The 27344-nt window shown below is 43.5% G+C and overlaps 1 protein-coding gene across 3 annotated transcripts in view; it reads right to left on the bottom strand.

Moving 5' to 3' along the window:
- Positions 1–27344, bottom strand: part of LOC310777179 (cohesin subunit SA-2-like) — a 53334-nt gene that overhangs the window by 4301 nt on the left and 21689 nt on the right. The window contains exons 12-33 of one of the 3 annotated variants that reach the window (XM_083637446.1): positions 19348–19427; positions 18771–18878; positions 17789–17897; positions 16869–16986; positions 16081–16184; positions 15912–16004; positions 15689–15778; positions 15374–15577; positions 15197–15267; positions 14923–15010; positions 14712–14792; positions 13171–13263; positions 12896–13070; positions 12602–12738; positions 12413–12514; positions 7278–7426; positions 7025–7153; positions 6697–6905; positions 2102–2342; positions 1746–1850; positions 1434–1560; positions 808–885 (exon numbers count right to left, since the gene is read on the bottom strand). In XM_083637446.1, the coding sequence (XP_083493572.1) occupies positions 808–885; positions 1434–1560; positions 1746–1850; positions 2102–2342; positions 6697–6905; positions 7025–7153; positions 7278–7426; positions 12413–12514; positions 12602–12738; positions 12896–13070; positions 13171–13263; positions 14712–14792; positions 14923–15010; positions 15197–15267; positions 15374–15577; positions 15689–15778; positions 15912–16004; positions 16081–16184; positions 16869–16986; positions 17789–17897; positions 18771–18878; positions 19348–19427 (2691 nt within the window). The remainder of the gene's footprint in view (positions 1–807; positions 886–1433; positions 1561–1745; positions 1851–2101; positions 2343–6696; positions 6906–7024; positions 7154–7277; positions 7427–12412; positions 12515–12601; positions 12739–12895; positions 13071–13170; positions 13264–14711; positions 14793–14922; positions 15011–15196; positions 15268–15373; positions 15578–15688; positions 15779–15911; positions 16005–16080; positions 16185–16868; positions 16987–17788; positions 17898–18770; positions 18879–19347; positions 19428–27344) is intronic. The other 2 variants (XM_083637447.1, XM_083637448.1) reach the window with 2 other exon arrangements.

Raw genomic sequence — 27344 nt, 5'->3', positions numbered from 1 at the left:
TGCAAAGTTGACTATTTTTTTCTTATATAAGCCGCACCGGACTATAAGCCGCGGGTGTTTTAATGGTTTTTTTTTTTTTTTTTTTTTTTTTTTTTTTGTGTTTTAATGTTTAATTACCATATGTAATGCTCCCATTTATTAACATTTCAACAAAACAACATAACACAACACCACCTGTGTTGTTATTTACAGTGCACACAGTGTCATACAGTGTCATACAGTGTGGTGAAAAGAGGGCAAGAGAGGAAATTAAAACAGAAGTGGATTTATAGTTAGAAAGAGTGCTAAAAAAGAGAGTTTTTTTTTTTTTTTTTTTTAATCCATAGATAAGCCGCACCGTTATATAAGCCGCAGGGGCCAAAAAAGGCCAAAAAACGGGAAAAAAGGTGCGGCTTATAGTCCGGAATTTACGGTAATATGTTTCTCCGCAAACGCGGCGATGTTTTGCGAGACATCGGTTCTGTATGAGCGTCACTGCCCCCAGAAAGCAGGCCCGCCCACAACACTTATGATTGGTTCTCTGATGCAAGGCTTCCAACAGCGCCACCTAACGTTATGCAAAGATTTAAAAAGTAATATTCTCAGTCTTACAGGAGTGAAACGGATTAAGACTGAGGGCTGAGTCTACGACAGATGATGAGTTATACGTTTTTCTGGTTAGCTTGATGAGCTGCCAAAGGGCGAGCTAACCAAAAAATAACTGCATGCACAAAAAAATTACACTATGATCTGTCACAATTATATATTAGCATGAACATAATAAGAAAAAAGAACGAATAACCTAATATTATGCAGGAGAATCCCTACCGAATCATCCATGATGGAAGATGGATCAAAGTAGTCTGGCTTTAATTCCGTTCTTTCTCGGCGATTCTTTGATGGTGGCTAGAAAATAACAGTTCAGTCAGAATTATGCACCACAAATGGAACCAGAAAGATGCCTTAAGCTAATGATAAAAGGGTAAATACTTTGAAGATGATCGGCTGAGCAATGGACAAAGAAGGCAAAAAAAAAGACAATTTGAACTTAATATTGACATTTGGTGGGTGGAAATGAATGAAACTACATGAGTTTTTGCAATCAAATCTTTGGTTTTTTATCTGATAAGGGCTTATTCAGTAATTTCTGAAATTGTGAGTAATATTTGACTCCGCAGGCAGGTAACATTAGCCGCAACAAGTCGTTTTTATCATTCAGTAATTTATGTCCAAGCAGATCACTTTCATATACACATTCAGTACTTGTACTATCAACATCAAATTAATAAATATATGTTATCAAATGTTAATTATTATTTCAACATTCATACAAATTAGGAATTTGCCAGAGTAAAAGTTTATGAATTGACTCCTGCACTCATATGACCTCACATTATGCACTATTATTGTGAAATGTTTTGACAAATTTCTGATTCTTTTTCTTCTTCAATTACCAGATCAATGTCCATCGTGTCAAAATCCATGCCCTCGTTGAGGTCCTCTAAGCGGTCCTCTGATGACATCATCACATCCTCCACTATTGGCTCTTCATCATCCTCCATGAGTCCAGAGCCTCGGCGACTAAGGAACACAAATGGAAGCTTATTAATAAAAAGGGAAATAAATTAATGGTGTATTTTCACCTACTTTCTACTGGCTGGATGCTGTGCCAAACAACAGGCAGTCAAAAATCATGAGTTAAATGGCCAGTTATACTCCACAATATAAACACAATGATTGGGATCTGGAGAGCAGAGGCAGCTTACATTGCTTGTTGCATGTGGTTTCTCATCTTGGCATACTGCATGCGTTCCTGCTGCTGGTGGGCCTCTGCTTGCTGCCTTTGTGCCAACATCCAAGTAACCTGGGTGCTGTGGGACAGTTTTCAACACTTTAGAGAATAGAGACCACCAAAGGGCACTGCTGCACATTATTTCACAAAAGCAGATACCCAAGAAAGTGGCAAGATTTGCACATATCTCACTACTATAATAAAGTGAGGGGTTACATGGGGGTCACAATTGCCCAACTGTGAATGTCTACAGGCGAGCACGCTATAAATTATTTCTAGTTCATTTGAAAGGACGCTAACAGGAATAGGTGTGTAGAAAGGTTTGGTTACTTGTAATCCATGGCGGTCTGGTGGTGGTGTTGCTGGGGGGAAGATACGGGCTGGTGGGGATGCTGCTCTGACGGTACGGCGTACGCGGGCGCGTAGCTGTCCTCAGGCCTCATCTTCTTTGGATCCCTCAGCACAGTGGAGGTGAGGTGGGGCGAAGGCATCATCATCATCAGCGGCGTTTGTGCGTTTTGCTCACGGTTCATCCACACGGCATCGCTGCTGCTGCAGCTGTTCTCCTCTACTGCAGAAAGTAGGGATGCATATTTTCCACAAATTCCAAACTCGATCATTGGTAACGTTAATGATCAATCAATCGAGTAATTGTAATTAAAAGTACAACATTTTCCAAACCATGCCAAATGCGTTTATTTATACAGCAGCAACTTATTGTATATTTCTCACAGCATTGCATAGCATAGCCTACGCTATGAAACACATAAGAACGTAGAGGCATAACTTTTAGACATGTCAACATTTGCCCAGAATCCCTGTCGCGGCCGCAGGGGCTCACTTACCGCACGCAGATTGTAACTTTTTCTGCTGCAGTGTGTCGCAGCCGTCGCAGCTCTTAAACGCGGATGCCGAGAGAGACTAGGATCCGAATGAACATTGTTCAAGTGATTGATGATGTACGTGCGTCTCAACTCTTCCTCGCTGATGGTGGGTTGCTCCAGGTTTGAGGAAGAGGAGCCAGCCAATTTATCCGAATGAACACTGTTCAAGTAGAGCATCTTATGACTTGTCTGAAAAGGGCTATAGTGATGTAGCCGAGTGTCCGGGTCCGCCTATTACTTACACTTTGTTAATAAAACAATAAACGAGAGTCAGGCTGTAATGTTATAACACGTTTCCACATTTATTCTCAGACAGCTAGCGCCTAGCGTTAGCACACTAGTCAACACCGGCTCTGTCAACAACGCGTGATTTCGAATCGCACATAGGTTACGCAAAAACCACGCCCTGTGCCCGCCTACGCAGCAGTCAAGCGCCGGGATTGGCCAGGAGCAAGTCTTTTGTCTTCTTTTGACAGCTGGAATCTCCCACATCACAACCACTGCACGGCACGCAGCCCAGCGATTTCATGAACCAACTGAATTGCTCTTGATAGCGGACATTGAAATTAATTATTTAGTGTATTAACGTTAACGCTAAAGAAAACGTAACACACAAGCTTTTCAAACAAACATTTCCCACACACCACAAACACTGTGCCCAGCCCAGCGATTTTATTAACCAAATTGCTCTTGATAGCGGACATTGAAAATAAATTACTGTAATAACGCCAATGAAAACGTAACACAAGCTTTTAACACACAATCGATTTTTAAACATTTATTTCAAAACATCATTGTAAAATTCAGGCCTTTAGCCAAAGCTTCAATAACAGAGCTCAGCTGACAGTTTAACCGGCAAATGAAAAATATTAAAAAATATAAAATTAAAAATACAATAGGCTAACAGCACATAGGCCTAGGCCTACACCCCCCCCCCCCCCCCCCAAAGCCAGCCGTTTGTTCCAGGCCAGTGAAGACCCAACAATCTACAAAAACATGCAATAATATAAAATCATAGATACAAAGTTGAATCATACACAATACATAAAACCAAAAGTAAAGGGTTAGCCTTCCCAATGGCCAAGGGCAGCATCTGTTATTCTGGCCTCATAATAAGCACTGAGGCGGGTGGTCAGAAAGTCAAATAACATTAAAATACATTGTATGCTTTGGTGCAATGTAGGATTTTGTCTTTCAATATCCTCATTGCAGCCTCGCTTGGTGTTGTTGCTTCTCACAGGAATGTGTCCCTGTAACGGAGCCCAACATGAGCATGAGCGCCTGGCCAATCCCGGCGCTTGACTGCTGCGTAGGCGGGCACAGGCATGGTTTTTGCGTAACCTATGTGCGATTCGAAATAACGCGTCAACAAGATAAGTCCCCTACTTCCTGTTCTACGGCAACTCTGAGGGGACATCCACAGAGCCTCGCATACACACCGAACAGTCTGTTACAGTGATATAATTGCGCCCTCTGGAGGATCATTGAAAAATGATTTGAAAACACCGTTCTACTGACAGAATGCACGTTGCTTTTTGTTTTGATCGAGTAATTTTTCACATGCTCGAGTAAATCCTTAACGAGCGAGTAATCGAGCTTCGATTAAATTGTGTGCATCTCTAGCAGAAAGCAATCCATTCTGTGACAACTGACATTTTCTGCCATAGGCAGGAGATGATGTGATGATAAATAATACAAATGAGTTAAATTTGTTTTACCGTAACCCTACAAATGTAATAAGACTTAGCTCTGTTTATAGACAAATTACTGAAATATAAATCCAAACATTACTGCCCTGGGACTCCCAAGACCTCACCAATGTTCAGGTGTTTTCCACTGATCTTTGACAATTGGTAACAGGTGCAATTATTTCTTAAACTTGGTGACCAGAGGCACAGAAAATATAGAAAAGAAAAGGAAAAATCTGTACACACTTCACAGCATTTCTCTCTCTCCCCCTCTCTCTGGGGTTTCTGCTCTAATCACCTGAGCAGGAACACATGGAGTAGATCAGCCCTGGCTAGGGTTAAGTGGAGGCTGATCAGCCCTGGCTAGGGTTAAGTGGAGGCTGGAGTTGATCAGCCCTGGCTAGGGTTAAGTGGAGGCTGGAGTAGAGATCAGCCCTGACTAGGGTTAAGTGCAGGCTGGAGTAGAGATCAGCCCTGGCTAGGGTTAAGTGGAGGCTGGAGTTGATCAGCCCTGGCTAGGGTTAAGTGGAGGCTGGAGTAGAGATCAGCCCTGGCTAGGGTTCAGTGGAGGCTGGAGTTGATCAGCCCTGGCTAGGGTTAAGTGGAGGCTGGAGTAGAGATCAGCCCTGGCTAGGGTTAAGTGGAGGCTGATCTGGCTAGGGTTAAGTGGAGGCTGGTGTAGAGATCAGCCCTGGCTAGGGTTAAGTGGAGGCTGGAGTTGATCAGCCCTGGCTAGGGTTAAGTGGAGGCTGGAGTAGAGAGCATTCAGATCACTCTGACCCACACAGCTACAGCAGCTACTGGAGAGGAATCTCCTCTCCAGAGATAACCTTTTCTTGTTACTTTCTTTGTTATTTTTGTTTAGGCTGGAGTCCCCGGGAGTCCTGCTTTCGCTTTAGTTATAGTTTAACTTTTCTTGTTTTATAGCCTTATACTGGCTTCTACGGCCCAAAGGGGTTGTTGGTCCAGGCATTTTGCTGAGTTTGGCCGGATCTCCAGTCTTTTTGGTTTGTATAATTTGTGACTTTGAATATTTTTGGGTTGGTTTAAATAAACATTCTTTAATATTTGCAAACGTTGTCTGGTGTCCTTAATATGTTTTGGTCTTCTGTTGAGCCATTTGTTGTTATACTTTGAAGGCCGTAACACCCATACATAACCAAGATACAAAATGCCTTTCCTGTCACTCTCCGTACAGTATACAGTCATCCAGTTAGTATCACCAATGAATTGGGGGAAATGGTACAGCCATTCAAAGTCACCAAAAACACACATTTCTAACAGCACCAAAAAGCTCTATGTACATGTTGTGACTCGGGTACTCACCATGCGATGAAATAATAATCCATAGTTAAGTGAAATGTCATTTTTGTAGTAAATCCCCCCAACGAGAACTAAACAAAGATTAACTCAAGTTACTTCCTTGTTTGCCTGTACGCCTGGCGTCTCAGCATTTTGGATTAATATTTCATCTCATGGTGAGTACCCGAGTCACAACATGTACATAGAGCTTTTTGGCACCGTTAGAAATGTGTTTTTGGTGACTTTGAAGGGCTTCCCCCAATTCATTGGCCATACTAACTAACTAGACGACTGTAGCTCACTCTATGCTGTACGGAGAGTGACGGTAAAGGCATTGTGTATCTTGGTTATGTACTGTATTAGCCTGGTAAACCAGCCGGTCACGTGAAATCACATTTAATTTATTCTGCGGCACCATCTGGCCTGAAGCTTTCACCCAGTGCTTGCAGAGCCAGCCACTTTAGCATGTAGCAACATTAGCAAGCTAACGAAGTAGGGTTATGGCTGAATCTGCAAATCCAGTCGGATATCGAAAACTTATTTTCCACCGAGAAACTGCGCAAGTGCATACTCTTGCTCTTGTTTAATTGTTATTGAGTCTCTTTCTGCAATAACTTCACTATGGCTGTTTATGCTAACGTTAACGTTACTGCTAGTGAAGCCGTCATGTTTGCTACAGCGGCATCAACTACGTCAGTCCGTCCTTGATTGGCCAACTTGCAGTGTCAATGACAGGGCACTGAATGCAGTCGCTGATAGGCTCGTCCGCTTTGCAGTTTCTGCTAAAGCCCTCCTAGGGCTTGAGGCCAGAGGGTCCCACAGAAAGAAATTAAATTTGAGTTCACGTGACCGGCTGGTTTACCAGGCTAAGTTATGTATGGGCGATATGGCAAATGGGAGAAACTCCCAAAAAGTTGGCGTATCCCTTTAAGCCTGAACCAGTGCAGCTGCGTGTGGCTCGTCAGTTATTTCAATGAAACAAAGCAATCATTGGATATTGATGTGGCTGCTAGTTGGTGATCAGAAGATTTTGGCCAATTCAGTCGCTCACCTTCAGGCAGTTTCCTCTTGCTGGTGGCGGCTGGCTTGGACTTCTTGCTCCTGATGGTGGAGCCTCGGCTGCTGATGCCGCTGATGACGGACATTGTGTCGTCGTCTCCTCCAGCCTGCAGGGAGTTCCTGTAGGATATGAGGGGGAGCCAGCAGTCCTCTCGCTGCAGGGCCATCTGAAAGGTCATGAAGCGCTCCAGGTACATGTGACTGTGGAGGTCAGAATGACAACAGGTCATGATTAGGTTCTTTTCAGTGTTCCATCATTAGCTCCGTCCTGACGACATCGAATGCAAACCGCTGCACACATCTTGTAACCGCCAACTTACACTGTTTTCTTGTCCTGTCGTAGCAGTTTACTGGAGAACTCACACAGGATATCCAAGAAGGATAGATTGAGAGGTGGATTCCCCTCTCCTTGGGGACTGGGCTCCTTAAAAGCAAACTCAATTCCATCTCTAAAACAATTATAGAAAGGAATAATAATGAATACATTTTTTTTTACCACGTAGATGTATATATCATAAAAAATAGAGATGCGTGCAAAGCTGTAAACCACAGTATCTTGGCTCAGCTACTTACTTATGTAACATGGCAATAGCCTCCCTGGTCTTCACTTGATCCAAGCCAAAAGTCAATGAGAAACGTCGGGCGAGCTCTTTTATGCCGCAGAAGGCTGATGAAGAGCGGTCAAAATTGCAGCCAAGGTCAGATAACATCTCATTGAAGAGCTACAAAAGAAAAAGAATAATATACCGGTACTTGAAAATAAATTCTTCCGATTATTTTACAGCTGTTTCAGAGTGGGATTATTAAACCTCATCCGATACTAAAATAGGTCTAAGAGCTGGAATGATTTCAATTAGCTTTAGCCTAGTCTAGATTTACAAAATCTGTTTTTATAATACAGCCTCTGAGGAAAGAGTGCTTTGCTTCATTTTTCCACGTGACATGAAAGCACAATGGAGCAACCTTTTAGAAAAGTGACACCTCAGAGGCTAACATTAAAGGCATGATTTTTTGTTTTTAAGATCAACTGGTAGTGATGAATTGGCTATGAATAATATTAGTGTTACTGTCACTTCCTGCTTCATTCTGATGAAGGTCGCCATGGCTGAATGTAAATCTTCAATCTACAAATAAACTGAAAATGAAGCAATGTCCGGACTCTACTTGTCTCTCACTACTGATCCCTCACTGACATCATCAGTGATACAAAGTTGAGCAATTGTGCGCTGAGTGATGTCACTCGAGCACTCCATGATGTGATCAGTGATGGTCATTGGAGCAATTGTGATGTCATCAGTGAGTGATGTCATCAGTGATGCGAAGTTGGGCAAATTGTGCGCTGCGCATGCCAATAGAGCAGCCGAGGGCGCGCAGCAGCCGAGCTACGGGTGAGGCCATGCCGCGGGCGAGCTGCGTATGTGAGCCTGTGTAGCGGGCGAGCCTTTGATTTCTAGTAAAGAAAATTAAATGAAAGCCCCTATCTGGGCCAATCAGTAACAACTATGTCATGTTTTGAGCTGTAATTGTAGTTTTCTCAATGTCCAATCAGTGTCATTTTGAATGCTGGAACACAGCAGTAAGATGCACCACTTCACTCAGTTTAGTCAAAATGGGATAAGTGGTGTCTATGACATTATGTGTGACACATGGATAAGTGGCATCTATATTACGTGTGACACATGGATAAGTGGTGTCTATGATATTATGTGTGACACATGGATAAGTGGCATCTATATTACGTGTGACACATGGATAAGTGGTGTCTATGATATTATGTGTGACACATGGATAAGTGGTGTCTATGATATTATGTGTGACACATGGATAAGTGGTGTCTATGATATTATGTGTGACACATGGATAAGTGGTGTCTATGATATTACGTGTGACACATGGATAAGTGGCATCTATATTACGTGTGACACATGGATAAGTGGTGTCTATGATATTACGTGTGACACATGGATAAGTGGCATCTATATTACGTGTGACACATGGATAAGTGGTGTCTATGATATTACGTGTGACACATGGATAAGTGGCATCTATATTACGTGTGACACATGGATAAGTGGTGTCTATGATATTATGTGTGACACATGGATAAGTGGTGTCTATGATATTATGTGTGACACATGGATAAGTGGTGTCTATGATATTATGTGTGACACATGGATAAGTGGTGTCTATGATATTACATGTGACACATGGATAAGTGGTGTCTATGATATTACGTGTGACACATGGATAAGTGGTGTCTATGATATTATGTGTGACACATGGATAAGTGGTGTCTATGATATTATGTGTGACACATGGATAAGTGGTGTCTATGATATTATGTGTGACACATGTATAAGTGGTGTCTATGATAATGCGTGTGACACATGTATAAGTGGTGTCTATGATAATGCGTGTGACACATGGATAAGTGGTGTCTATGATATTACGTGTGACACATGGATAAGTGGTGTCTATGATATTACGTGTGACACATGGATAAGTGGTGTCTATGATAATGCGTGTGACACATGGATAAGTGGTGTCTATGATATTACGTGTGACACATGGATAAGTGGTGTCTATGATATGTGTGACACATGGATAAGTGGTGTCTATGATATTACGTGTGACACATGGATAAGTGGTGTCTATGATATTACGTGTGACACATGGATAAGTGGTGTCTATGATATTACGTGTGACACATGGATAAGTGGTGTCTATGATATTATGTGTGACACATGGATAAGTGGTGTCTATGATATTATGTGTGACACATGGATAAGTGGTGTCTATGATATTATGTGTGACACATGTATAAGTGGTGTCTATGATAATGCGTGTGACACATGGATAAGTGGTGTCTATGATATTACGTGTGACACATGGATAAGTGGTGTCTATGATAATGCGTGTGACACATGGATAAGTGGTGTCTATGATAATGCGTGTGACACATGGATAAGTGGTGTCTATGATAATGCGTGTGACACATGGATAAGTGGTGTCTATGATATTACGTGTGACACATGGATAAGTGGTGTCTATGATATTACATGTGACACATGGATAAGTGGTGTCTATGATATTACGTGTGACACATGGATAAGTGGTGTCTATGATATTATGTGTGACACATGGATAAGTGGTGTCTATGATATTACATGTGACACATGGATAAGTGGTGTCTATGATATTACGTGTGACACATGGATAAGTGGTGTCTATGATAATGCGTGTGACACATGGATAAGTGGTGTCTATGATAATGCGTGTGACACATGGATAAGTGGTGTCTATGATATTATGTGTGACACATGGATAAGTGGTGTCTATGATATTACATGTGACAGATGGATAAGTGGTGTCTATGATATTACGTGTGACACATGGATAAGTGGTGTCTATGATATTACATGTGACACATGGATAAGTGGTGTCTATGATAATGCGTGTGACACATGGATAAGTGGTGTCTATGATAATGCGTGTGACACATGGATAAGTGGTGTCTATGATAATGCGTGTGACACATGGATAAGTGGTGTCTATGATATTACGTGTGACACATGGATAAGTGGTGTCTATGATATTACGTGTGACACATGGATAAGTGGTGTCTATGATATTATGTGTGACACATGGATAAGTGGTGTCTATGATATTACGTGTGACACATGGATAAGTGGTGTCTATGATATTATGTGTGACACATGGATAAGTGGTGTCTATGATATTACGTGTGACACATGGATAAGTGGTGTCTATGATATTACGTGTGACACATGGATAAGTGGTGTCTATGATAATGCGTGTGACACATGGATAAGTGGTGTCTATGATAATGCGTGTGACACATGGATAAGTGGTGTCTATGATAATGCGTGTGACACATGGATAAGTGGTGTCTATGATATTACGTGTGACACATGGATAAGTGGTGTCTATGATATTATGTGTGACACATGGATAAGTGGTGTATATGATATTACGTGTGACACATGGATAAGTGGTGTCTATGATATTACGTGTGACACATGGATAAGTGGTGTCTATGATATTATGTGTGACACATGTATAAGTGGTGTCTATGATAATGCGTGTGACACATGGATAAGTGGTGTCTATGATATTACGTGTGACACATGGATAAGTGGTGTCTATGATATTACGTGTGACACATGGATAAGTGGTGTCTATGATATTACGTGTGACACATGGATAAGTGGTGTCTATGATATTATGTGTGACATATGGATAAGTGGTGTCTATGATATTACGTGTGACACATGGATAAGTGGTGTCTATGATATTACATGTGACACATGGATAAGTGGTGTCTATGATATTACATGTGACACATGGATAAGTGGTGTCTATGATATTACGTGTGACACATGGATAAGTGGTGTCTATGATATTATGTGTGACACATGGATAAGTGGTGTCTATGATATTACATGTGACACATGGATAAGTGGTGTCTATGATATTATGTGTGACACATGGATAAGTGGTGTCTATGATATTATGTGTGACACATGGATAAGTGGTGTCTATGATATTATGTGTGACACATGGATAAGTGGTGTCTATGATATTACGTGTGACACATGGATAAGTGGTGTCTATGATATTACATGTGACACATGTATAAGTGGTGTCTATGATATTATGTGTGACACATGGATAAGTGGTGTCTATGATATTACGTGTGACACATGGATAAGTGGTGTCTATGATATTATGTGTGACACATGGATAAGTGGTGTCTATGATATTACGTGTGACACATGGATAAGTGGTGTCTATGATATTACGTGTGACACATGGATAAGTGGTGTCTATGATATTACGTGTGACACATGGATAAGTGGTGTCTATGATATTACGTGTGACACATGGATAAGTGGTGTCTATGATATTACGTGTGACACATGGATAAGTGGTGTCTATGATATTACGTGTGACACATCGATAAGTGGTGTCTATGATATTACGTGTGACACATGGATAAGTGGTGTCTATGATATTACGTGTGACACATGGATAAGTGGTGTCTATGATATTACGTGTGACACATGGATAAGTGGTGTCTATGATATTACGTGTGACACATGGATAAGTGGTGTCTATGATATTACGTGTGACACATGGATAAGTGGTGTCTATGATATTACGTGTGACACATGGATAAGTGGTGTCTATGATATTACGTGTGACACATGGATAAGTGGTGTCTATGATATTACGTGTGACACATGGATAAGTGGTGTCTATGATATTATGTGTGACACATGGATAAGTGGTGTCTATGATATTATGTGTGACACATGTATAAGTGGTGTCTATGATAATGCGTGTGACACATGGATAAGTGGTGTCTATGATAATGCGTGTGACACATGGATAAGTGGTGTCTATGATATTATGTGTGACATATGGATAAGTGGTGTCTATGATAATGCGTGTGACACATGGATAAGTGGTGTCTATGATATTACGTGTGACACATGGATAAGTGGTGTCTATGATATTACGTGTGACATGGATAAGCGGTGTCTATGATAATGCGTGTGACACATGGATAAGTGGTGTCTATGATAATGCGTGTGACACATGGATAAGTGAACAAATAATGTAATGCATGTTTAATCTTGGCTTTTTAGTTGTGCAACTTTGTGTATAGCCATGAAGAATCTTACCTGTTGCAAGCTCAGAATGAGTGTCTTTGCACATTGTATTCTGTCAATTTGTCTCGTTTTACTCATAGTTTCCTTGATGATATCTCCATAATCGTTGTAATACTAAGGGGGAAGATAAGGAGTTCTGTTAACTGGGAACAGCAGGGCCTGCAATAATTATTTATGATGAATAAACAATTTTGATCTTACCCTCATGTACTGCTTAAATATATCTGCTGCGGTGTTAATTTCCACAATATTGTAAACGATTAATTTGCAGTAGGCTGCTAATAGGTTCCTTCGTTTGTGCAGAGCCTCTATTTTACAGGCTTCATCATCTTGCCCATCTAAAGAAAGACAAAACAGAAAAAATAAAACAAACAACTCATAAATCAGAGTCCATGTTTTATACAATTATACACCTGGCTGATGTCAACCTTGGTCTCCTGCCAATCTCTTGCTGCACTGTAGCGGGTTAACATGAGAGCGGTGAGTGACTCTGACCTGTGCTGTTGCTGTCGTCATCCTGGTCAATGAACACTTGGTCCAGGATGAAGTTCAGCAGCTCTGCCTGCAGAGAAGAGTCGGGGGTGTAGACCAAAGGCTCAAGGTGCTCCCGGCCTGATGACATGATTTGGTGACTGAAGATCATCAGCGAATCACACAGGATGGTGAAGGCCTGGAATAAAGCTCGACACTTTAGCATCCAAGATTGTGCTGAGCAAAGGTCATGGATCAAAGCCAGGATGAGAAGGAAAGTCCAATCAGCATAAGCCCACCTGCTCTTTGACTGCAGTGTTGACGCTGTTCAGGTAACGCTGACACATCAAGCAGAAAGCCCTCATTTGCTTTCTCAAGGTCATCATATCTCCCTAAAGCGAACAGTTAAGTTCAACAGTCATACAAGTGAACAAAGTACAATCGTCTCAACTCAAAAGTATTGGTTATCAATATTACTGGAAAAACACACAATGTGTGGACCAAAACAGCTCAGCAGGCACAGTAGAATATCAAAAATTATCAATATTACTCCAATACCAGATTTTTTAAATGGTTTACACATTGTCTAAACCTGTCAATACTGTTACTGCAGAGTGTATATAACACCGTACAGCTAATGCATAACAAATGTAGTTAAACATGTTGCAAAATAGAAGACTTCATAAGGCATCAGAATCCACAGTGTCACATTAATTGGTAAATTGACATGGTTAGAGAAGGCAGTCCCCTAAAAGGAAATATCTAGATTCTACAAACCACATATAATGGAGTGTAGCCATTGCAAAACAAAAGCTGCTGGATTGCATTAGGGCACAGCTGAAGAGGTGGTCGTTAGGATTCCCTGTCTTTTACTGCTTTTGGCAGAGGCAAGCCTCTTACTTAAATGCTTGTTTTACATTGATAAGGTTAGCCTTTATACGTTTGCCTTGACAAATTATTCTAATGCCGATAAATGAATAAATAATGAATTAAATCACACAAGCTCCAAGTCCTGAGACCAGGTGCCTGAGCGCTTCACTCATTTAACCACTCAACACAAAAGACAACAACTTGTCAGCTCCAGTGGCTCCTGCATTACATTACTGGCTTTCCTTGGGAAGCTAAGCAGGTCTGGCCTAGGATACTCCTTGGATGGGAGACTGGTGCGGGGAGTGGTGTTGGGGGACCAGTAGGAGGTGCTCTTCCCCTCTAGTCCGATGAATAATCTGATCTGATGAATAATCCCCCCAATCCCCCTAGGGCAGAGACAGGGACTCTGTCCTGTGAGTGAGCACCGTCCTTCGGATGAGACGTTAAAACCGAGGTCCTGACTCTGTGGTCATTAAAGATTCCATCGGCACTCTTCGCAAGAGTAGGGGTGTAACCCCGGTGCCATGGCTAAATTCCCAAACAGGCCTTCCTTCAATCATGGCCACCTAATCATCCCTTGTTACTTAATTGGCACATTCAGTCCTCAAATCTCCACCGTGATAGCTGATGTGTGGTGGTGAGCGTTCTGGCGCAAACGCTGTGCATCACCCAGGTGGGTGCTACGCATTGGTGGTGGATGAGCTGAGTTCCCTCCCCGTCCCTCCCCTGATATGTGAAGCGCTTTGAGTATCTAGAAAGGCGCTATATAAATCCAATCAATTATTATTATTATTAACATCTGCTTTGATTAAGCCAACAAATTCCATTTGACTGTTAGCCATCATCAGACATTTTCAGGACAAGTTTATTTAGTCACCACTTGTGTTTTATCCACAGCTGTATATCTCATTTCACTGTGTTTGGTGAGTACTGCTTAACGCTGAGCATTGACCCATATGTAAATGTGTACCTGGGAGGAGCTGCCTTCCGACACCTTGGCTAGATGCCACATGATGATGTAATGTGTGCACTGCATCGCATGAATCACAATCTGGGGGGGAGAAGGCAGGCAGAACAGGGTGAGCAATAATGTGTCAGACAGCAGTTCATATTTCTGCTTTAGCGTTTGAGGAATGTTACTGATATAGTTAGAGGAGATTCTGCTGTTAAGGCTGTGATACCTGCTCAGGCATATCTCCGTTTTGCAGGCCTGTGTTGAGTAGCTTGTAGTTGCTAGTGAAGAGATCCCATTTCGAGAGGTCATGTGCACTTGAAGGAGGAAAAAAAGCAAAGAAAGTTCAAAAGATTACGCTAAATATACAGTCTCACCAACCATAATAACAGCTAACAAACACCAATTAAAACATACAAATCCCATTCTTCACATATTACTTCATGCAAGAAAACTAGAGGTTCTCCCAACTGAGTATTCAACATTCATGCTCATCACTTTACTTGTGGAAAGCACTGATCCTCTTGAGTGTGGACAGAACCTGGTAGGCATCGTCCTCGTCCGGTTCTTCACCCTGACGGAGGAGACATCGCACTTCTAAAATCCTGGAGTGGACATTCAACCTGGTCCCCACGCGTGTTAAATGTGTTTTCACACAGCTCAGGTCTTGAAGCACCTACCTCCTGCAGGAAGTCCTCCAGGAGTCTATTGAACTTGTCCACCAGCTCGTCAAGCAGCTGGGAGAGGGCGATGTCCACGCGGTTGCAGATGGTGAACTCCTCGTTGCAGAGATAGTGGTAGGTGGTGGAGCAGGCCTCCAGCACCTCGGCGTCCGTGTGCTTATCCACGACTTCCCAGATTTGCCGCAACAGTGCATCTAAATGCTTAATGAGAAGATCAAAAGTCTAGTTTATAATGCTATTGCATCATTAACACTGCATACATGTACAACATGTAAGTTGTAGAAGGTAGAACAAATGTAATATTTCACAAACCTTTTCTAACCGGCCAGTAGTGTAGATGTCAAGATCAAAGTACTTTGGTATTAGGAGCAGATTGGTCACCTTATCGACATCAACACAATACTAAATGAGTGAGAGGAAATGATAAGTACAAGGCAGTTAGAGTTGAATGGTTAGGAGTCAAACAAGTTGTCCAAAAATATGGGTCAGTTCTGAGAAGGCTGCTGTGTGAGTAGTGCAGAACACTGGTAGTCACCTTTGCCAATAACAGAGGCAACGCAACTGCAAACATCTCTGTGATTCTCGTCCGGTCGTCCAGCTGTGTTTTCTTCTCCTTTGCCGCCAGGACCTTTCAGAGAGCCCGGCCATGTTAATCGTGAACATAGAATTGTTTACACAAAGACGTCAAGCAAGCGTCAACTCACCCTCTTCCCTGTGCCTCTGCCCACTGGAGGGTGGCATTCACAAGCCTGCCGGATGGCACACAGCATGATCTCTACCAGAGCAGTCTCCTGCTGGTCTGTCAGGGCTAGAAAACACAGAAACACACAGAAACCTAGTATGGCACTCTGATGAGAGAAAATACTTTCGCCCAACTAAGTGAAGTAGCTGTAACAGAAAAATTGTGTCAGTAAGTGAAATAAAGGTTCCTTTTACGGAATGCACGATGATATCGGCACGTCACCGGTATCGGCTGATAAAGGCTTTAAAATGAAATATCGGCCCGAAACTAACATTTCTGCTGATATGACAGGCCGTTATCATCCAAGCCTGTTTAAGTAGGTTGACTCTTACAGTTTTGTTTGAAAGAAAATGGTATATACTGTAAATAACAATATGCCATGTTTTACATAACCTAAGTTGAAGTAGTTGTCTTATTTTGTCCAGTGAATGTGTACATTTTGAAAAGCATTGTACTGCATTTCTATCTGCATCTTCCAGTGGGGCATGACGATAAGAGTGGGCATAATAATGTGTTAATTACACTACAGGAGAGACTTGACATGATGTTCTCTGAAATTAGGTGGAAAAAATGTGCGCATATACGTATCGGTATTGACGTAGGCAATCGGCCAAAAGAGTTGGAAAAATATCAGCATATCGGATATCGGCAAAAGAAAATCCAATATCGTGCATCCCTCGTTCCTTTTCCTACTTTTGATTGGAGCTGAACACTAGACTTAGCGGGTGTCGGACAGTGCGGTCTCCTCACCCTCCTCCCCGGGCATGGGTTCATCCAGCAGCAGGCTGATCATGCTCTCCCAGTCTTTCAGCAGCTCTGATCCACACTCCCACAGGCTGTCCACCAGGTAGGCTCCGTGCTCATGCAGCTGGAAAACATCACATGGGATCAAATCCAGATTTAACATTTGTTCACAGTCACCACACTGTAAGAAAGCTCATCTTAACAATTACCTCTGCCAACAACACAGGACGAAGGTTATGTTTTCACTCCTGTTTCTTAGCAAGATAATTCAATAAGTAACAAAGGGATTTTTGTGTGTGGGGAGGGGAGCTGCCTCTTAATTACATTTTTGAGGTGATCTGGATGTGGGATTTACATTAGAAAATGTAAAAAAAAGAAAAAGAAAAAGACATAACCATTATGCTGTGTTCATGTGCTGGTGGGGTGGGGGGCAACATCTGATACTTCCAAGTCTGCTAAGGCACTGCATTCAAGTGCTATTTTCCCCAAAAATGAAACAACAAATGATAAACAAATATGAAGCAGTAATGAGGCTGTAGCTGTGGTAGTTGGAGAATTGGGCTCTACTGAGTGCCTTCAACTTCATAATTGGATTCAGTCTTAAAATCTTACTTTTCTGAGCCTGTGAGAAAATCTGACAAGGGGTGAGATCACTTCACGTGTTTCCTATGCAATGTCAGAAGCAAACAAACAAGGCAGATCCCTCCACTAGTATCAGGATATCGCTTGATTCAAAACAATTCTTAACACAACACACCATTGATTTGCAATGGGAGCAAGTGGACTTATTTCACCCCAGTGGCACATTTTCAACGAAATAAGAGTTCAACACTCTGTGCTAGATTAAGTGACTGATTAAGATGGATATTTCTAATACAATCACCACAGGATCAACATCCAGAGGTGAGAAACAATGGCCTGGCTACCTCGCTCTCCAAGAAGAAGAAGACGGTGGTCTTGATAAGGCCGCCGTTGAGACTCTGCCTGCCCCTCCTGGGCAATCCCTCTTCCTCAGGACCTCGATGGCTGAAGAGCCTTTAATCAACACAACACAAAAGTTCAAGCAATACACTCAATATAGCATAGGACTAGAAACTTTAACTTCAGCCTAGCTCAGACTAGAAGTTTTGGTTGGGAAGCTGTTCACACTACGTGATGGAACAAAGATGGGCCTCACACACATGAAGACATGGGATCATCACACATGGCCAGATTCCTTAATTTACAAGTATTTTCCCCCATTTGTCTAGAACAGTTCAGTGTAGATCCAGTGACAAAATATGTTTTATTATTTCTTGATTCATGATAGAGAAGCTACAGTTTATATTTACAAAATACAAATATATTATTAAGTGACATTATGATAAGAATGACACTGATGAAGATCGTTTTATGCGGCGTCTTTGATTTAATTTGTAATTGCATACTTATGTGGATTGATTGATTCAGGCAGATTTCATGAGATTTATTTCCTCAAATAAATTTGTATAGCATATACAGTATATAGCATATATAAACTACTGTAGCTACATGTATGTGAGTGTCGATTGTTTTTGTTAATGTGTTTTTTCTTCTGGTTTTGTCTTTTTCTCTCCCGTTTAGCTAAACCGGTAAAGCTCAGATTTCAGTCTTGGTGAGTTTTGGACCGCTTCACACTACATAAGCTGGTAAGACTGGGCCAGATGCAATCAAACACATTGAGCGGGCCAAATTCTCCAGTCTTAAGCCTGTTTACACTACAGGATAATCTTTGCCGATGGTCCAGCTTAGAATTGGTACGACAAGAGTCTAGCCAGTGTGACCTAACCTTTAAGCTATCTTACATGTCGGATCAATGAAATCCAATTTCAGTCTCAACGGCTCAGTTGCACTTCTTAATACGTTTTCAACCAGCAATAAAACTCTTACTTCTTGAAGAGAAACTCTCCTGCCGCTACAGCTATGGGTCGATGGGCTGAGTAGACCAGATGATAGACGCTCTCACAGTCCTCCGCTGTCAGAACCTCATCACTGCTTCTGTTGGATGAAATTGACACACTATTAGTGATACAGGTCAGTCGATTCAAATGAATCACTGATACAGGTTATCAATTGATACATATGGAAATAAAACTTAAAAGTGTCCTGATGTAAAAACATATTAGATATTCTGAGAAGCTTTCAGGATCTGAGAGAAAATAAAACATTTGAGAACTGACTTTGCAAATCTAATAAAAACTACAATAATATTGCAACTAAACATCATCATCTCAACTATGAGCAAAAATAACGTCATCCATGAGCACTAATGGGCAAGGAATATTTTGGCTAAATTGTGTCAAAATGAAATCTCAATCTTTAGAGAAATTTACTACTGTTGTTTTTAATGACTACAATGACTTTAGATCCAGGAGGACGTGGCTGCATAAAACATGATCAGTTGTAGAAAGATGCCATTGAAGACATAATATACAGTATGATGTCTTTTACAGGAAAGGTTACTCACTGTAAGACGAGCGTCAGAAGTTTAATGGCTTGCACTGCAACATCATATTCCTTGTCCAGAGTCATAGACACAATGCGGTCCTGTCAATGAGAGTAAGTTTAAGTCATGGATATCCTGCTCTTAGACCTTAATCTTAAAAAAATATATATATCATTTTTCCATAATATTTGCTATAATACGGTGCAAGGATATATTTGATTTCAAAAGCCTATCATTGCTATTCATTTATTTATTTGCATAAAGGCGCAACATTTGAGCAGAATATACAGTCTATACTAAAATATCTATATACAATCAATACATAGCTGTAATTTCTGGCCATAGTTGAAATTAGAGTCGTCAGCACTTGAGGGATCCAGTCAAATGCTTTTCTGAATAACATATTCTACTACATGCTCATTTCTGACTTTGAGATGAAGAACTTATCAAATATGTTATTACAAGACCCTCAAAAGTTTCCAATGACAATTTTATGCCACATGTTCTGCTTAGCTCCATAAGGGCCGGTACACATGCCGCTTGGGGGTTATTTTAATCGCTAGAATCCATTTATATCAAAGTGGGTGCGCAGGAGAAGCGTGCACGTGGCATACAAGGACTGGGAGGAAGCATGTGATCCTCCAACGAGCTACGTCCTGCCGGTGAAACTCGCTGTCAGGTGAAAAGCGGGTGGCAACTGCACATTATCAGAGGAAGGATGTGCTTGTCTACGCCTCTCTTTTTTTGGAATTGGCAAAGTACAATAGGGGAGAAAATGTGAGTAAATTCAGAAAAAAAGGTTTTGTGATAAAAAAATGAAATAAAAATAAATTGCATGTTAACAGCCGAGTTGTTGTTTTTGGTTGCTTGGTAATGCCAGTAGTGCAAGGCAAGCGTCCACTTGATAAACGTGTGTTTCCACAGTGCGCCTGGTGTTTTGCGTGCACTTGATAAACGTGTGTTTCCACAGTGCGCCTGGTGTTTTGCGTGCACTTGATAAACGTGTGTTTCCACAGTGCGCCTGGTGTTTTGCGTCCACTTGATAAATGTGTGTTTCCACAGTGCACCTGGTGTTTTGCGTCCACTTGATAAACGTGTGTTTCCACAGTGCACCTGGTGTTTTGCGTCCACTTGATAAACGTGTGTTTCCACAGTGCACCTGGTGTTTTGCGTCCACTTGATAAACGTGTTTCCACAGTGCGCCTGGTGTTTTGCGTCCACTTGATAAACGTGTTTCCACAGTGCGCCTGGTGTTTTGCGTCCACTTGATAAACGTGTGTTTCCACAGTGCGCCTGGTGTTTTGCGTCCACTTGATAAACGTGTTTCCACAGTGCGCCTGGTGTTTTGCGTCCACTTGATAAACGTGTGTTTCCACAGTGCGCCTGGTGTTTTGCGTCCACTTGATAAACGTGTGTTTCCACAGTGCGCCTGGTGTTTTGCGTCCACTTGATAAATGTGTGTTTCCACAGTGCGCCTGGTGTTTTGCGTCCACTTGATAAACGTGTGTTTCCACAGTGCACCTGGTGTTTTGCGTCCACTTGATAAACGTGTTTCCACAGTGCACCTGGTGTTTTGCGTCCACTTGATAAATGTGTGTTTCCACAGTGCACCTGGTGTTTTGCGTCCACTTGATAAACGTGTGTTTCCACAGTGCGCCTGGTGTTTTGCGTCCACTTGATAAACGTGTGTTTCCACAGTGCGCCTGGTGTTTTGCGTCCACTTGATAAACGTGTGTTTCCACAGTGCGCCTGGTGTTTTGCGTCCACATGATAAACGTGTGTTCCACAGTGCACCTGGTGTTTTGCGTCCACTTGATAAACGTGTTTCCACAGTGCACCTGGTGTTTTGCGTCCACTTGATAAACGTGTGTTCCACAGTGCGCCTGGTGTTTTGCGTCCACTTGATAAACGTGTGTTTCCACAGTGCGCCTGGTGTTTTGCGTCCACTTGATAAACGTGTTTCCACAGTGCGCCTGGTGTTTTGCGTCCACTTGATAAACGTGTTTCCACAGTGCGCCTGGTGTTTTGCGTCCACTTGATAAACGTGTGTTTCCACAGTGCGCCTGGTGTTTTGCGTCCACTTGATAAACGTGTGTTTCCACAGTGCGCCTGGTGTTTTGCGTCCACTTGATAAACGTGTTTCCACAGTGCGCCTGGTGTTTTGCGTCCACTTGATAAACGTGTGTTTCCACAGTGCGCCTGGTGTTTTGCGTCCACTTGATAAACGTGTTTCCACAGTGCGCCTGGTGTTTTGCGTCCACTTGATAAACGTGTGTTTCCACAGTGCGCCTGGTGTTTTGCGTCCACTTGATAAACGTGTGTTTCCACAGTGCGCCTGGTGTTTTGCGTCCACTTGATAAACGTGTGTTTCCACAGTGCACCTGGTGTTTTGCGTCCACTTGATAAACGTGTTTCCACAGTGCGCCTGGTGTTTTGCGTCCACTTGATAAACGTGTGTTTCCACAGTGCGCCTGGTGTTTTGCGTCCACATGATAAACGTGTGTTTCCACAGTGCGCCTGGTGTTTTGCGTCCACTTGATAAACGTGTTTCCACAGTGCGCCTGGTGTTTTGCGTCCACTTGATAAACGTGTTTCCACAGTGCACCTGGTGTTTTGCGTCCACTTGATAAACGTGTGTTTCCACAGTGCGCCTGGTGTTTTACGTCCACTTGATAAACGTGTGTTTCCACAGTGCGCCTGGTGTTTTGCGTCCACTTGATAAACGTGTGTTTCCACAGTGCACCTGGTGTTTTGCGTCCACTTGATAAACGTGTTTCCACAGTGCGCCTGGTGTTTTGCGTCCACTTGATAAATGTGTGTTTCCACAGTGCGCCTGGTGTTTTGCGTCCACTTGATAAACGTGTTTCCACAGTGCACCTGGTGTTTTGCGTCCACTTGATAAATGTGTGTTTCCACAGTGCACCTGGTGTTTTGCGTCCACTTGATAAATGTGTGTTTCCACAGTGCACCTGGTGTTTTGCGTCCACTTGATAAACGTGTGTTCCACAGTGCGCCTGGTGTTTTGCGTCCACTTGATAAACGTGTGTTTCCACAGTGCGCCTGGTGTTTTGCGTCCACTTGATAAATGTGTGTTTCCACAGTGCGCCTGGTGTTTTGCGTCCACTTGATAAACGTGTGTTTCCACAGTGCACCTGGTGTTTTGCGTCCACTTGATAAACGTGTTTCCACAGTGCACCTGGTGTTTTGCGTCCACTTGATAAATGTGTGTTTCCACAGTGCACCTGGTGTTTTGCGTCCACTTGATAAACGTGTGTTTCCACAGTGCGCCTGGTGTTTTGCGTCCACTTGATAAACGTGTGTTTCCACAGTGCGCCTGGTGTTTTGCGTCCACTTGATAAACGTGTGTTTCCACAGTGCGCCTGGTGTTTTGCGTCCACATGATAAACGTGTGTTCCACAGTGCACCTGGTGTTTTGCGTCCACTTGATAAACGTGTTTCCACAGTGCACCTGGTGTTTTGCGTCCACTTGATAAACGTGTGTTCCACAGTGCGCCTGGTGTTTTGCGTCCACTTGATAAACGTGTGTTTCCACAGTGCGCCTGGTGTTTTGCGTCCACTTGATAAACGTGTTTCCACAGTGCGCCTGGTGTTTTGCGTCCACTTGATAAACGTGTTTCCACAGTGCGCCTGGTGTTTTGCGTCCACTTGATAAACGTGTGTTTCCACAGTGCGCCTGGTGTTTTGCGTCCACTTGATAAACGTGTGTTTCCACAGTGCGCCTGGTGTTTTGCGTCCACTTGATAAACGTGTTTCCACAGTGCGCCTGGTGTTTTGCGTCCACTTGATAAACGTGTGTTTCCACAGTGCGCCTGGTGTTTTGCGTCCACTTGATAAACGTGTTTCCACAGTGCGCCTGGTGTTTTGCGTCCACTTGATAAACGTGTGTTTCCACAGTGCGCCTGGTGTTTTGCGTCCACTTGATAAACGTGTGTTTCCACAGTGCGCCTGGTGTTTTGCGTCCACTTGATAAACGTGTGTTTCCACAGTGCACCTGGTGTTTTGCGTCCACTTGATAAACGTGTTTCCACAGTGCGCCTGGTGTTTTGCGTCCACTTGATAAACGTGTGTTTCCACAGTGCGCCTGGTGTTTTGCGTCCACATGATAAACGTGTGTTTCCACAGTGCGCCTGGTGTTTTGCGTCCACTTGATAAACGTGTTTCCACAGTGCGCCTGGTGTTTTGCGTCCACTTGATAAACGTGTTTCCACAGTGCACCTGGTGTTTTGCGTCCACTTGATAAACGTGTGTTTCCACAGTGCGCCTGGTGTTTTACGTCCACTTGATAAACGTGTGTTTCCACAGTGCGCCTGGTGTTTTGCGTCCACTTGATAAACGTGTGTTTCCACAGTGCACCTGGTGTTTTGCGTCCACTTGATAAACGTGTTTCCACAGTGCGCCTGGTGTTTTGCGTCCACTTGATAAATGTGTGTTTCCACAGTGCGCCTGGTGTTTTGCGTCCACTTGATAAACGTGTTTCCACAGTGCACCTGGTGTTTTGCGTCCACTTGATAAATGTGTGTTTCCACAGTGCACCTGGTGTTTTGCGTCCACTTGATAAATGTGTGTTTCCACAGTGCACCTGGTGTTTTGCGTCCACTTGATAAACGTGTGTTCCACAGTGCACCTGGTGTTTTGCGTCCACTTGATAAACGTGTGTTTCCACAGTGCGCCTGGTGTTTTGCGTCCACTTGATAAACGTGTGTTTCCACAGTGCACCTGGTGTTTTGCGTCCACTTGATAAACGTGTTTCCACAGTGCGCCTGGTGTTTTGCGTCCACTTGATAAACGTGTGTTTCCACAGTGCGCCTGGTGTTTTGCGTCCACTTGATAAACGTGTTTCCACAGTGCGCCTGGTGTTTTGCGTCCACTTGATAAATGTGTGTTTCCACAGTGCGCCTGGTGTTTTGCGTCCACTTGATAAACGTGTTTCCACAGTGCGCCTGGTGTTTTGCGTCCACTTGATAAATGTGTGTTTCCACAGTGCACCTGGTGTTTTGCGTCCACTTGATAAACGTGTGTTCCACAGTGCACCTGGTGTTTTGCGTCCACTTGATAAACGTGTGTTTCCACAGTGCACCTGGTGTTTTGCGTCCACTTGATAAACGTGTGTTTCCACAGTGCACCTGGTGTTTTGCGTCCACTTGATAAACGTGTGTTCCACAGTGCACCTGGTGTTTTGCGTCCACTTGATAAACGTGTGTTTCCACAGTGCGCCTGGTGTTTTGCGTCCACTTGATAAACGTGTGTTTCCACAGTGCACCTGGTGTTTTGCGTCCACATGATAAACGTGTGTTTCCACAGTGCGCCTGGTGTTTTGCGTCCACTTGATAAACGTGTGTTTCCACAGTGCGCCTGGTGTTTTGCGTCCACTTGATAAACGTGTGTTTCCACAGTGCGCCTGGTGTTTTGCGTCCACTTGATAAACGTGTGTTTCCACAGTGCGCCTGGTGTTTTGCGTCCACTTGATAAACGTGTGTTTCCACAGTGCGCCTGGTGTTTTGCGTCCACTTGATAAACGTGTGTTTCCACAGTGTGTTTATCCAAAGCGCTTTACAATGAGTAGATAGTCTACATTCACCCATTCATACACCAATGGCGGCAGGCTGCCACGCAGGGTGCCTACACACCATCGGGAGCAATTTGGGGTTAAGTGTCTTGCCCAAGGACACAACGACAGCAGCTGGGAGGGAGCGGGGATCGAACCGCCAACCCTTGCATCATTGGCCGACCCGCTCTACCTCCTGAGCTAAAGCCGTCCCCTGTTTTGCGTCCACTTGATAAATGTGTGTTTCCACAGTGCGCCTGGTGTTTTGCGTCCACTTGATAAACGTGTTTCCACAGTGCGCCTGGTGTTTTGCGTCCACTTGATAAACGTGTGTTTCCACAGTGCGCCTGGTGTTTTGCGTCCACTTGATAAACGTGTGTTTCCACAGTGCACCTGGTGTTTTGCGTCCACTTGATAAACGTGTTTCCACAGTGCACCTGGTGTTTTGCGTCCACTTGATAAACGTGTTTCCACAGTGCGCCTGGTGTTTTGCGTCCACTTGATAAACGTGTGTTTCCACAGTGCGCCTGGTGTTTTGCGTCCACTTGATAAACGTGTTTCCACAGTGCGCCTGGTGTTTTGCGTCCACTTGATAAACGTGTGTTCCACAGTGCGCCTGGTGTTTTGCGTCCACTTGATAAACGTGTTTCCACAGTGCACCTGGTGTTTTGCGTCCACTTGATAAACGTGTGTTCCACAGTGCGCCTGGTGTTTTGCGTGCACTTGATAAACGTGTTTCCACAGTGCGCCTGGTGTTTTGCGTCCACTTGATAAACGTGTTTCCACAGTGCGCCTGGTGTTTTGCGTCCACTTGATAAACGTGTGTTTCCACAGTGCACCTGGTGTTTTGCGTCCACTTGATAAACGTGTTTCCACAGTGCGCCTGGTGTTTTGCGTCCACTTGATAAACGTGTGTTCCACAGTGCGCCTGGTGTTTTGCGTGCACTTGATAAACGTGTGTTTCCACAGTGCGCCTGGTGTTTTGCGTCCACTTGATAAACGTGTGTTTCCACAGTGCACCTGGTGTTTTGCGTCCACTTGATAAACGTGTTTCCACAGTGCGCCTGGTGTTTTGCGTCCACTTGATAAACGTGTTTCCACAGTGCGCCTGGTGTTTTGCGTCCACTTGATAAACGTGTGTTTCCACAGTGCGCCTGGTGTTTTGCGTCCACTTGATAAACGTGTTTCCACAGTGCGCCTGGTGTTTTGCGTCCACTTGATAAACGTGTGTTTCCACAGTGCGCCTGGTGTTTTGCGTCCACTTGATAAACGTGTTTCCACAGTGCGCCTGGTGTTTTGCGTCCACTTGATAAATGTGTGTTTCCACAGTGCGCCTGGTGTTTTGCGTCCACTTGATAAACGTGTTTCCACAGTGCACCTGGTGTTTTGCGTCCACTTGATAAATGTGTGTTTCCACAGTGCGCCTGGTGTTTTGCGTCCACTTGATAAACGTGTTTCCACAGTGCACCTGGTGTTTTGCGTCCACTTGATAAATGTGTGTTTCCACAGTGCACCTGGTGTTTTGCGTCCACTTGATAAATGTGTGTTTCCACAGTGCACCTGGTGTTTTGCGTCCACTTGATAAACGTGTGTTCCACAGTGCACCTGGTGTTTTGCGTCCACTTGATAAACGTGTGTTTCCACAGTGCGCCTGGTGTTTTGCGTCCACTTGATAAACGTGTGTTTCCACAGTGCACCTGGTGTTTTGCGTCCACTTGATAAACGTGTTTCCACAGTGCGCCTGGTGTTTTGCGTCCACTTGATAAACGTGTTTCCACAGTGCGCCTGGTGTTTTGCGTCCACTTGATAAACGTGTGTTTCCACAGTGCGCCTGGTGTTTTGCGTCCACTTGATAAACGTGTTTCCACAGTGCGCCTGGTGTTTTGCGTCCACTTGATAAATGTGTGTTTCCACAGTGCGCCTGGTGTTTTGCGTCCACTTGATAAACGTGTGTTTCCACAGTGCACCTGGTGTTTTGCGTCCACTTGATAAACGTGTTTCCACAGTGCGCCTGGTGTTTTGCGTCCACTTGATAAACGTGTTTCCACAGTGCGCCTGGTGTTTTGCGTCCACTTGATAAACGTGTGTTTCCACAGTGCGCCTGGTGTTTTGCGTCCACTTGATAAACGTGTTTCCACAGTGCGCCTGGTGTTTTGCGTCCACTTGATAAACGTGTGTTTCCACAGTGCGCCTGGTGTTTTGCGTCCACTTGATAAACGTGTGTTTCCACAGTGCGCCTGGTGTTTTGCGTCCACTTGATAAATGTGTGTTTCCACAGTGCGCCTGGTGTTTTGCGTCCACTTGATAAACGTGTGTTTCCACAGTGCACCTGGTGTTTTGCGTCCACTTGATAAACGTGTTTCCACAGTGCACCTGGTGTTTTGCGTCCACTTGATAAATGTGTGTTTCCACAGTGCACCTGGTGTTTTGCGTCCACTTGATAAACGTGTGT

This window comes from Poromitra crassiceps, assembly GCF_964638095.1.
Source record: "Poromitra crassiceps genome assembly, chromosome: 1".
In the NCBI taxonomy this organism is placed as follows: Eukaryota; Metazoa; Chordata; class Actinopteri; order Beryciformes; family Melamphaidae; genus Poromitra; species Poromitra crassiceps.
Note: the sequence above shows the minus strand (reverse complement) of the source record. Positions and strands in the feature narration are given on the sequence as shown.